General features: G+C 34.9%; 1 protein-coding gene across 2 annotated transcripts in view; it reads right to left on the bottom strand.

Annotated features, from left to right (window-relative positions):
• The window catches only part of SPAG1 (sperm associated antigen 1), a 36,690-nt gene that overhangs the window by 18,830 nt on the left and 5,034 nt on the right, over positions 1-12,826 (bottom strand). For both annotated transcript variants that reach the window (XM_079299544.1, XM_079299545.1), the window contains exons 5-10: positions 10,635-10,702; positions 8,725-8,843; positions 8,155-8,260; positions 5,909-6,039; positions 5,183-5,289; positions 2,605-2,767 (exon numbers count right to left, since the gene is read on the bottom strand). In XM_079299544.1, the coding sequence (XP_079155670.1) occupies positions 2,605-2,767; positions 5,183-5,289; positions 5,909-6,039; positions 8,155-8,260; positions 8,725-8,843; positions 10,635-10,702 (694 nt within the window). The remainder of the gene's footprint in view (positions 1-2,604; positions 2,768-5,182; positions 5,290-5,908; positions 6,040-8,154; positions 8,261-8,724; positions 8,844-10,634; positions 10,703-12,826) is intronic.

Here is a 12,826-nt window from a genome sequence, read left to right as displayed (position 1 = left end):
TTTCATTTTACATACATTAAAGAAGAAAAAAAAATAAATGTCACAGACAAGCAGGTGATAGGATGAGCTTTTACAAAACATAGCCAAAAACTGCCAAAGACCATCCCAACTTCTAGAGACAAAATCAAGACAGGCACATAATATGGTATGTGCATGTTATTAATGTGAATAATGTGTAATTCCTGAACACAGGAGGAAATTTCCTAAATATGAAGTGTACAGAACCAGTCCTGCATTAAACAGGAAACATTTATAGCCTTTGGAGGCTGGAGTCCCCCTGACAATAGGAATGATGATAGCTACCTTGTTTAGCTGCCAGGTAACACTAATTGGTTAAATATTTCAGGTCTGAGTAAACAGCATGCAAAAAATGTACAGCTATACTTCTCAAATATAATTCTCATTGTCTTTTCCTTTCAGTCTTTAAAAACAATGTTCCTGTACTGGTCTCCATAGAGAAATGTATTCATGAAAGCAGTATTCTGGGCTAAAAACAACCAATACTTCTGAACTTTTCTTAAGGAAAAAAGTTTAAGACACATTATAAATTCCAAGGAGAATCTGAAGAAAGGTACTGAAAAGTCTGGACAGAATTTTGACCAGAACGACAACAAATACACACTAGAAAGAATTTTAATTTATGTTATTACTAAAATAACAAACTTACAATGGAAGGACCATAATAAAACTAAAAAAAAAAAAAATCCCACAATACTTTAACAGGAATATTTGAAGTTTGGGCAATGTATAATATTGTAATAGGCCAAGTAAATACCACACAGCTCAACAAATTTGTCAAAATTAAAAGGGGCTATTTAAAATATATAAATTTATCTTTAAACTGTATTTATCACTTGAGGTTTTAACTTCTAGAAACATGTCAAAATACCAGATGCTTTGTCAAGCACATACATGATTTTTAGGTTTTGCAGTGCCTGAATACTGTTTTTATAGTCTCTAAGATGCAAGCAATTTTCCTTTTCCATTGTACAGAAAGGACAGTTAAGTAGAGGATGAAGAGAGACTGCACTCTATTTAGACTGTTTTGTTCAAAGTTCAGAAAGCAACTTTTCAGCCCTAAAGAAAACAAAAAATATTTTGATTTTTTTCCCAATCTCTAAATTGTAAGTTTAGAAGGAATGCATTAGGCTTACTAACTAGAATGTGAAATAAATGTGCCTACATGACTGGACTACACAGACTACAGGACTACCTAGATGATAGGACTATATGTTTAGCCTACTTATTGCTGTTAGGTTCACAGAACATTTTTATTCATTAACTGAACTGAGTTCATATTTGTTTCCAGTTGTACAAGAAAACACAGAGTAATCTATGAAAATGCTTGCCACTTAAATCTCAGAAATATTTATGTATATCACAGGAACACATATGCCATTGGCGTCAGTTGACAATCTTCCCTATGTTTAAAGGCCTAACCTTTCATCAACAGAATGGAACTCTTCCTATGGAGCTAGAAGGCACACAGTCATCTCAATGCTCTCAGTGGAAAACAACCCAAATGAACAGGCATTTAAGGCCAGGGACATGATGCATCCTTTCCTCCAAGGTTTTAGCTCAGGAGATTTGGTAGACATCAACTGATGTGGAAAAATGTATTTTCCCTAATCTTGTGTGCCAATAATGCATTGTTATATCACACATGTACAGTCCAACATTCATGATTAAGCTGCAAAACCCACAGACTGTAGATTCAAGATAAAACACAGAAAACATAGAAGTCACAGCTGTCATGCCACAATACCTTAAAGAACCAACACAACTAACAGAAAGGAGAAGGGTGAAATTAGCCTAGGGATGTTATTCTGTTGCAGGCTGGAGGGCAGCCATGCAGCTGAATCTAAAAGCAACCTGCCAATGCAAGCCTTCTTAGCCCCTGCTGCTTCACCTCCTCCTGCAAGCCATGGATTCTGATTATGCCAGTGGCCTCATCCCAAGAGCCTTGCAGTTAATCACACACTAATCCAGGAACAGGAGATACACTTCAACTGCTTGTAAACTGCATCCAGTACAAGAATTACATGCTGTGTACCTCTAATATAAACTTCCACAGCACAGAGATGAGCTCTTACAATTAAAAAAAAAAAAAAAGATAATTTTTAAAATAAACAACAACAAAAATTACAGATCTTGATTACTTGTTCATTTTAACACCCTTTGATGCAAGCAGGGAAGAAAAATGCAAAAAGGAAAAATGTGCTGGTGGGAAGGCAGGAAAGCTGTGTGAGAGAAAGATCTCAGGAACACAAAATGTTCTCTCACCAGAAAAATATTTTAACTGGGTCCACATCAAAGGACAGGTGTAAAATTACAAAGGGCACAGGGAAGTAGGTGATTTATAGCAACATTTTTCATTTGTCTCTGTTATGCCCATTCTAGAAATAATTACAAAGATGTGTAATAAAACTGGATTCTAGATTTCACACTCAGATCTACTTTAAGTAGTCAATGTAAGTTTAGTCTTCAAACAGGCAGAATTCCTTGCAAAAAAATATGGATGAATTGTGTGAATGAACATTAAATCTTAAAGACAACAATTTTTGTCCTTGGGTTAAAATAAAAGAAGAAATTATAATACATTACTTTTATCTCCACCATGTCTTTCACATTCTTCTGTATCTTCCCCTCTTCCTTCACCACTTTCTGAATCCTCTATCTCTTCAATAAGTATTTTTTTTCCTTTGCCTTGAGGCTCAGATATAGGCTTTAAACCTTTCAGTTTCTCTTCAATCTCTAAAAGATTTTTCTACAACAAAGAAAAAAACAGCAATAGCAGAAGTCTTTTTTATTACACATATAAATTACAATTTATGTACAGAAAATACATTCTGCTAAATAATCCATGTAAGATCCTGAAGAATTACCAAGATAAATGTTGCCAATATAAAAAGACAGTAAATAAATGTGAATTTTCCATGAGTCAGCATCAAACCAAGATCAATAGTCAATTTTTGTCTCTCTCACAAAAGATAGACACAAGATATCTTCACATCCTTGCGTGAAGATAATATCACATAAATAAATACATACTTTTCTTAAGTGCACTGCTTATTTAAAAAAACACCCTAAATTCAAAGGAAAAAAAGTAGATTTATGATTGTGAGATCTGGCATGGTATACTAAGAAGAGATGTGGAAAACAGGTTCTCTAGAGAATCTCCAAAAGAGCCTAAAATCAGAATCAAAATTTATACTATGGAGAATCTGATGTCAGATGGATATCTGATGGAGAAATATAACTGAGAGAACAAGAACCCAGAGACAACAGTCTCCTAACAGTGCAGCAGAAGAACAATGTTGAATAATGATAAAGTTTGCTTCACTTGTAAGAACTGCAATTAGATCAAACAGCTTCTCATACCATAACATTTTTCTATTATGCAAAATAACTCCTTTAACCACACTTGGAATCATCAGGGTTGGAAAAGACCTTTAGGATCAAGTCCAGCTGTTAACCCAACACTATCACTGTAACCTATAAACCACTAAATCACTTTACACTGACAGAGCAGAGTAAGACACACCCAGCATTATGTGGCATTCTGAATGTAATTCAATGCTGGGCCAGAAAATGCTCTCTGTACTTCCTGTCTCAAGAAAAAGGTAAGAACAAGATCAAGCAAAATCCACATGGGCAAACTACCTTGAAGAATTCCAGTTACTGACAACCAATTCACTTCTGTATTAGTGACTCTGGATATGAATATGCACTCTGTATATGTTCCATACATTCATATTTAAGCTCAGTAGGGTTTTGAGGCTCCTCCAAGAAATGAGAAACTTGAAAAAATGCCCTGCCAAGCACTTGTCATTTCTAAATGTGCCAGCCAAGGTATAATAGCTGGCATAGATAAGGACAAAGTACAGACATCTGCTTTCAGCTGCAAAAGCACTGCTCAGCCAAGCAAGTACTGGAAGAGTGTCATCAAAATGAGTGACTACCTATGTCTGGTATTACGAGAAGTCTCAGCACAGCCTATTCAACACATCTTTTCACAAGGACTGTTGTAGAGTTTGTCATCACAGACTCACAAGCTATTTAGTTATTCAGTCTTGTAAATATTAAAGACCAAAGTCTCTTCTAGAACTCAAATCTAGAGACATGTGATTCCTTAGCTGATATGAAACTCAGGAACTCTTCTGGACAGGAACTTAGCACCAGGAACACCCTAAAAGGGACAAATGCTGTATGTGGTGAATTTGACACAAGAGGCTTGTACCACTTTCTCTGGTTCAAGCAATAGTAATAAATAACTCCATGGAAAGGAGCAGCAATGAGCAAGATGCTAGCAGCTTATGATATGCCACCAACAAGAGTTGGACAGAAGTCAGAAGTTGGGATAATTGCACAGCATCTAGAAGTTCTATGTAAAAACATTAGAAGGATAGTGGTATGATTGACTCATAATTAACATACAACAAGCATTTTACTATCAGAATTGGTCATTATTGAAGGTTCTCAGGATATGTAGAGTCCAAATGAAAAGACTGTTCTAACCTGCAAAACATCCCTAAGATACCAACAATGGGACACAAACCAATTCTCTCCTAAAATAGCCAAAGTAATGGTGGTACAAGAACCCTATCCTGAGCTAGGTTTTCAAAGAAAGCATCTATCTTCTTTGATCCAAAATTGTTTATGAATGGTCCAGATTTATTGGAAGGTATGAAAGGTTTTTCATTCTATCCTGGAAATGAAAAATTAGTATTTATAACACCACACTGAAGCAAGGACACATCTTCTCCTTTTGGGTTATTAACTTTACCACTGTAACAACAAAAGCTTGGCATCTCTGTTGAATTTTTCTTTTCTTTATGTATTCATACTTAAATGCACCTAGTTCAATGGATCTTTTCAAGAGAAATTTCCAAATAGCTTTGATCAGCAAGAAACTAGTACTGCAAGTGTGTTCAGCAGAAAATGTTTTAGGCACCTAAATTACATTAACAGAGAAGACTTTTCCTCACAATCAAGTCCTGAACAGAAGATCTGGCCACATTTAATTTCCAGCACATGTGGCCTTGGGAAGCTGATCAACAGCACAGCAGATTGAGTGTGTCCTCAAAACTCATAGTTACATCAAACAACATGAACTCTACTCACTTCATACTACAACTGCATACAACCTCCTTCTAGCCATATTCAACCCACTGATCTTTACCTTAGCCCTAGAGTTTTCTGGTTCAACAGACAGCACATTATTCAGATCCTCTATAGCTGCCTGGTAATTCTGCAGATGACTGTGTACAGTGGCACGACGCATCAAAGCTACAAAAGAACAAAGTGTATTATTTGTGTATTTAAAGTACAAAGTGACTAGAAATACACTTTTTTCCTAGACATATTGCAGTTACGCAGTTTTTAAAATTCTGTACTTACTTCTATATTAGTAACAACTATTTTCTTGATGATTTTTAATGATGAATTTAATATGAAATCTTTTGAGGCAGCAGTCATGATTTGTGAAGCACCTTTCCATAGTTTTCAAATTTTCCCACTCCACCCATGCAAATACAGTTAGCTCCACTGAAGTCCTTGACTTTGGAAGGAATAAACCAACAACTTTGATTGTTTATATGTCACTTTTAAATTAATTTATAATTCAGTGTGGGTATTATGGAAATACTACATGAATACAAGAGGGCTTATAGCTATCATATGAAAAACATGCTGCCATGTAAGAATTCCCATTACAGATCAACAGGATGAACTGCATAAAAGTTCACTAACCCCTAAAGAACCATTAAAATTGCTTTGGGGAGCTACACTATTCCTTTTTTTTTTCTACTTAGACCTAATCTAAAGCTCAATTAAATCAACTAACAGCATGTAGTATTTTATTTGCTAGAGGTAAAATAACACATTGAAATTTTATTTTCTACTTTACCTTTTATGTTGCCAGGTTCCATATCTAGTACCTTCTCACAATCCTGCAAAGCACTGTCCCAGTCCTGAAGTTTGATTTCTGCTAGAGCTTTGTTATTATACACAGCTGCAATTGGTATTACTGATATGCTCCTAAAACAAAGGGAATATTGATCATATTAGAGTCATAGTCAGAAAATCTGAATCTACAAACATTTCACTACTGGCAGCTGAAAACAGTACTACAGCAATATTAATACTGGTATTCTAACCACAGTAGTGAGACCACAGGCAACCAACTAGATTTACTGTCTTCAGAGGCCTCTTGCTTGCCAGGACTTAGACCTGAAATGTTGCAGACAAGATACCATGGCTCATCTGTCACTTAGACTGCTACCTCCTCCTGTCATCCATGTGGACCCCCACAAAACTGCCAAATGGAACCTCTGAGAGATGAAGAGTAACTACACAGCTGTGGGGATTATGAAAAGTGTGGTGGTGGAGGAGAACACATGGGATTGTTCTTGATCTTGCTTGTAAAATGGAAAGACTTAGGTAGCAGTGGATGAATTGCCCAGGTCAATGTCTGGCTGCAGGGCTGGTATTATAGATAAGGCTTTAGCTTCTGTAACAACAGGATCATCTCTGAGCAATAAGGACAGCTAGAATGCATATCACAAAATAGTGTAAGGGAATCTTTGCCAACAACCTTGCTAATGTTGAAAGTAAAACCCTAAACTGTGTTCACTGGAAAGAGTAGCAATGGAAGTGACAGGGGGACAGCAAACTGCAATAGAGTCACACTTTCCTGGTGAAAAAAAAAAACATGGTTGAAGAACAATCTCAAATGCTTGCCCACAAATGCTCAATGCATGGGAAACAAAAAAAGAATAAAAGCTCTCTGCAGCTATGATCCCAGTAGGATAATCTGTGCATGCTCTTTAGAAAGGGTAGGAGGGTGAGGAAGAAGAGGAGATGCATTCCAGTCTAAGCAGTGATTCAATGTGTGAAGGTTTGTCTTCACACAAGGAACAGGCAAATGCCAGTCAAGAAAGACAGTGGGTAAGAATAAGAGGTCAGACTCTACAGTTTCCATTCCACAATTCCCTTCAAAATAGTTTACTTAAATATTTGTAACTCTAAGAAAATAGATTACAGACAGAATTAGAAAAGTGAGCAGTTAGAACAGCATGGTGTTACTATCATACATTTCAGAAGGCATCCAATGCCCCAAAGGAGTCAAAAATGTAAAACTCATTATAAATGATTCTGCTTATCCTTACAAATTAGTACCTTATTTATGTTCCAAAAGCAGACATTTTTACTTATTTTATATTATATATTTGTATTTTATTTATTGTGAATGAAATACAGCTATAGACTTTTTTATGTATGTGTAACAAACCCAAACAAAACAAGAAAGATCTTAAGATTGCAAGTCAAGAACAGAAAAAACCAAACCCATCACATGTGAAATGCCTCACTTAAGCAGCTTGTGCTCTATGAATATCATTACAATTATTATATATACATACATACATATCTTTTTATATCAGCAACTTCCAGATAAATTTTCATAAGCTGTTCTACAAAACCCTGCCTCCTTCAGTTACAATGTGAATGATACTTCCTAAACATAAATCTGTTAAATATTTATTTTATTGCTGTTCCATACTATTTCTATTCATTATTTTTCCACACTTATGTGCACTGACCACAAATGCATTAACATTCTCATATTTTTTTTCAAGGTTATCCCACTACAAAATCATAGCTCATTAAATATCTTCATGTTTCATCTCAGAGTAGTGTCATATTACCCTTCATTTACACTGGTATTAATACCTCAAGATTCCCATGTACTCTAAATTTCTAAACAATAACTGACACTTCTGATTTCTCTTTTTATTTAAGTCTTCACCATTTCAAAGCACCAAGTTAAATTATGTTTGTAATTATTTAGTTTCTCAACACTCTGATTATCCTTTTATTTTTATAAACTTGCCCTTGAATTTCAATGGTTTAAAAAATCTGAGGAAGTTTGTGACACCTGCAGATTGCATTCCATCACTCTTCTGATAAATAAAAATTAACATCAGGATGGATGAGTGCTTCAAATATTCTTCTGTCAAATCTTTCTGTACTTCTGAAAATAATCTAATTGTTACTAGTTGCTTCAGTAAGAAGCTGTTTCAATTACATTGGTCTAAAAACAACATTCACAAGTAAGAGTCATTAAAAGAAAAGAAGTCAGTAGTATTTACTCACCGAGTGTAATATGTCACTGCTTCCACATAATCGCCAGTGGCAAAGGCTTCATTGCCCTTTTCTTTTTCACGAGTAGCAATAAAAATTTTCTCTCTCTTTGTCATTCCTAGCAAAAAATATTTCTACACAACAACTAGCAACTTGCACAGATATAACCAAAACAGTCAGATAAAATACTTTGAATCTCATAGTCTGCATTTTTTTAAAAGTACATGGCTTACTAAAAGACAAATTTGTATTTTATTTTCTGTAATAAAACACTAAATTCTTCCAATAAGCATACAATTCAATGTGCAAGAAAAAAGCAGTTGGCTAACCTCTACCATTCATTTATATACCAGATGTATGCTTTATTTCTTTACCTAGTGCTCTAACTAAACATAAACATTCTTACTGTTTATTAAGACTAGATTTTTTTCAAACATGGCTTCAAGTTTACTTGATGATATAAGAGCTTTTAGCATCTCTAGGGGCTGAAAAATAAAGGTACTTTGATACACTTCTTTAATTTGTATTCATACTCTACAATACAGTATTACAAATAAAGAAAAAAAAAATTTAAGACATTACCAGTTGTGTCAATTTTCTTTTCAATCATAGGTAGACTTGTCCTACTGGAGAATCTTGCCTTTGAGTTACTTTCTTCAACATCTTCATCAATTTTAGAACATTCCTTTTCCACATTGAACCTTTAATTAATAAAGTGATAAATTTAGTAATGCTGCATAGCAAGACTCCTCAGCTGATAAAAAGGCATACTGTATTTTCATTATAAATCAAAGGAAAAAAGATACAGGCTGTTCAATTACTGGTGACCAAGAAAAATCTCTGCCTCCCCTCCTCACCATCCTCCCCAAAAAAGACAGGTAAAATTTAAGAAACAGTATCATCAGGCTCCATCCCAGCCCTATCAAACATCCCTATCAACCTTTGCCAAAATAACTAAGAAGCACCTTCAAAGCAATTTATACAGTAAACTTGAGATAAGTAGTCTCTGACACTTTGAAAGCTACTCTGAAACAGCTTTTGAAAACAGCATTGGAATGTATATCAAAGAAATATTGCTGCCATAGTACTGTAAAATAAATATAGTAATAATTAATTCCTACATTATACAGAAACATTATTCCTGCTGCTTTTCTGGGTAGGGTGGAATGAAAGACAGCCTTTTCACAATAATCTTGATGATATGACTTCTTTCTTTCTGAAATCAAGATATTATTTTGAAAATTCATCCAACTCAAACCTTTTCACATAAAGCTAATTGTTCTCTATTTTGAATCTGATCTTTTGCTGGCTTACTTTTACCTATTTATTATAAATTAACCACATTCAAATAAATGTTTTTAAAATAAGAAGCGAAACATTTTGTTTAGAAATTGCCTAAAATTTGAAAGTTTTGAAATTATCCTCAAAACATTTTAAAACCATGATATGCTTTAAATTGGAAAATGTCTTTCAAACAACTCTGAGTGTACTCATAATCCAAAATAAATACACCCTATGGGAAAATTCACAACCTGTACTATTATCAGCATGCTAAAGGACTTAAAGATGGTGTACATAAACATGTAAAGAAAATCTATACAATTACTTGGAAAGATACAGTAGCAAAATAAAGAATAAATGAATGAAAGAATAAATTGTTCCAGAACTTATTTTCTTTGTCCAGATTTGAGAAGGAAGGCACAAATTTCTGAAAGATATATGAATAAAAATTACTGATTTGCAAAACAGGGTTTTTGTAGAGACCTTGGTGCATAGTTTCATTACCCAAACTCCACAACATCCCCATCTACTGCACTGGAAACTTGTGCCTCCTCACTCTGATTCTACTGCATTATACTCCAGATTTCAGGCACTACAGAAAACCTTCTATTATGTACAACACAAGCATGTGCTTTTTGATTTCTGTGTTCAAAAATTTGGGCATCAACCTGTCACGTAACTTGGGAGAGTGATGTGTCACCATTACATGATGTGGAGTGTCTTTGTATCCATCCAGTCTAAAATAGTTATTGTCTAAACCCCTATTAAATGTAATTGCATCTGAGTAAACTGATGCACTGCCTGAAGCTCATTCTTTGAGGTTAGTGGGGTTGAGTGCAGGAGTAGGTATTTATTAGTTTTATTTTCAATGTAGAACTGTGGCTTTAGATATAGAGAAGTCCATGTTTATAAGTCCACATTAAATAACCCTAGATTTGTTTTAAAAATCTCAGCAATTAAGTAATCAATTTTTTTTTAATATACTATATTTCACAGTTTGTTCAGAAGTATAAACTAACTTGTTCTCAGCTGTTAGCAATATTTGTCATTTGCATTTTAACAGAATATTAAGAAAAACCAAAGTTTCATGAGTGTTATAGTTCCCTAAAACGCCAACCTTAATACTATGTTTCTGCAAAATATATCAACTGTGTTCCCTAGTTAAACAAATAAGATTTATTAAAACCTGAAGTATAAGTAATTTAACATACTTGTCCCATTCACTGTAATCCCGTGGTATGCTTTTCTTGCTTCTTTGTTTGTTTTGCAATTTTTTGTTCTAAAAGAGAAACAAACAGCCAATTGTAAGATAATTTGTTGCAGTGAAATTCACAGTGGGGTTTTTTTTGTTTCTGCAGTGCATATTTTCTTAGCAACCAACACTACTCATGACAAATCTCAGCTCAGTCTTGAAAAATGTAATTGATCTTGGTTTGAAGAAAATCTTGATGCATTTCATACATCACTTCAATTCGAGGACTCCTGGGTCTCACACTTTTTGTCCACTGTACTGTTACATCACAGAAGCATTGAGTGAAACTTTCTAATTAGTACCTTGTCATGCCATCTTCCCAACCTCCCTTTCAACATAGCAAGGGAGAACTCAGTCTTCAGAAAACCCAGCCTTGTGAGGAGGTGTTTGACACAGAGATTGAATCAGTAACCTGGTTTTAGGCTTCCCTTTCCCAAGAGAATTCAATGCACAGATTTTGGCAGTCCCTGGAACACTCACAACAAATTTGCAAATAAATTACTTCAAAGTAGTGTCTGGACTTCTTTTCACCATTTATCACTTCACTAAAGCCAACTCCAAGATTATTTACATTCATTTGAGATTTTAGACAAGCTCCATCATTGAAGCTTGCCTTACCTAAAATTTATCTTGAGGACCTTCCTGCAACAATAACTTCTGACAACCAGATTTGACTGCCTTGTATCTCAACCCATCTCCTACACTAATGGACTCCATTTCCCTAGGTGTCACCTTTGGCATCTCTTCTACCTCTGTCATGAGACTATACTTCTTCTATGCCCCTCCCTGCTTGTTGACTTCGAAATACTTAATAGCAAGGTGTGGTTCCAAATAGGTATTTCTCAGTGGAACAGCCAGTTCAAAATATTCCCATCTACCCTGTCCTGCCCATTCAGTCCTTCTCCTACCTTGCAATCCATCACTCACTGAGTTAGAGCAGTGTAATTCTTTGTAGAGCTGTGTATGTACAATTTTCTGTGTTTAAACAAGCAATCTCATAGAGATCACAGTACAATCCTCAAATATCTGTACCAGTTCAATTCAGCATGTGATAAACTGGACCAAAGAAACAACCAGAAGCTTCCTAAACTCGCTTTACCAGTGGTGACACTGTAACAAGGACATACTTCTGCAGCTGGATGTAAACACCTCAATTTACATAATGCAAATGTGACTCTTCCTGTAAACACTTCTTACTATCTATAATGTTAGGTTACACATTTTTGTAGTATATAACTCCAGAACTACTCTTAATGTTATGTCTTTCAGGAAACGAGACAAAATGACAGATATGTTTAGTGATCAGCACACATTTAGAGGAGGGAACTCCTAAATATGCCTTCCTGGAACATGAGTTATCATTATATATCCATCCTGGTATATATTACAAATGTATTAATTTAATGAATATCAAGTTTGTTTGTTTTTTTAATGAGCAAAAATACTACAACTCTCAGAAGAAACTCTCACAAGGTACTTACACTAATGCAACTCCAGCTTAGGGAGAGAACTCTAGCATGTACATTTAAGGAATGAGGAAGAAATACTGACTAAAAAATCCATTATTTAAAAAATTCTAAGTCTCATATCTTTGAAATAATTGCAATCAAGGTGTGGTTCCAACAGAGTCAGGAATTTCTTGACCAGTAATATTTCAGAGGATCTCATCCAAGAGGCTTTGATTGAAAATGAACACTTGCATACCATGGAACTAAAAAAAAAAAATAAAAAATCTCTGTACTTGTCATGTTTCCTGTCATAATTCATAATGTATGACTCTCATAGGGTTTGAAACCAACTGAACATTTTCTGGACCAAAAATGAACACACAAATTGGCTTCAGTAAGGTGACACAACTTGGCCTTGGCTCTCCTGTGGGTCCTGTATACTGGCCTAAAACATTAGTATTCTATGGCAACTAATCAGTGATAGTTTTTAATTCAGAATATCCAAAACAACACAAAAGCTATTAAATCCTATCACAGTGGATTTTTCTAACATAAAACTTATATGCATTTTGCATGCCCTGGGCTGTAACATGAGGAGGTATCTGAGGATGCAAATCTTTCTGGAACAGTGTTAGAAAACCATGTTTGGCAAAGGAGTCTAAGCTAAAATCCCATCAATAGAGTATTTTGAATATGAGTATCT

This window comes from Erithacus rubecula (genome assembly GCF_903797595.1).
Source record: "Erithacus rubecula genome assembly, chromosome: 3".
Lineage (NCBI taxonomy): Eukaryota > Metazoa > Chordata > Aves > Passeriformes > Muscicapidae > Erithacus > Erithacus rubecula.
The sequence above is the reverse complement of the archived record's forward strand: the minus strand, read 5'-3'. Positions and strand labels throughout refer to the sequence as shown.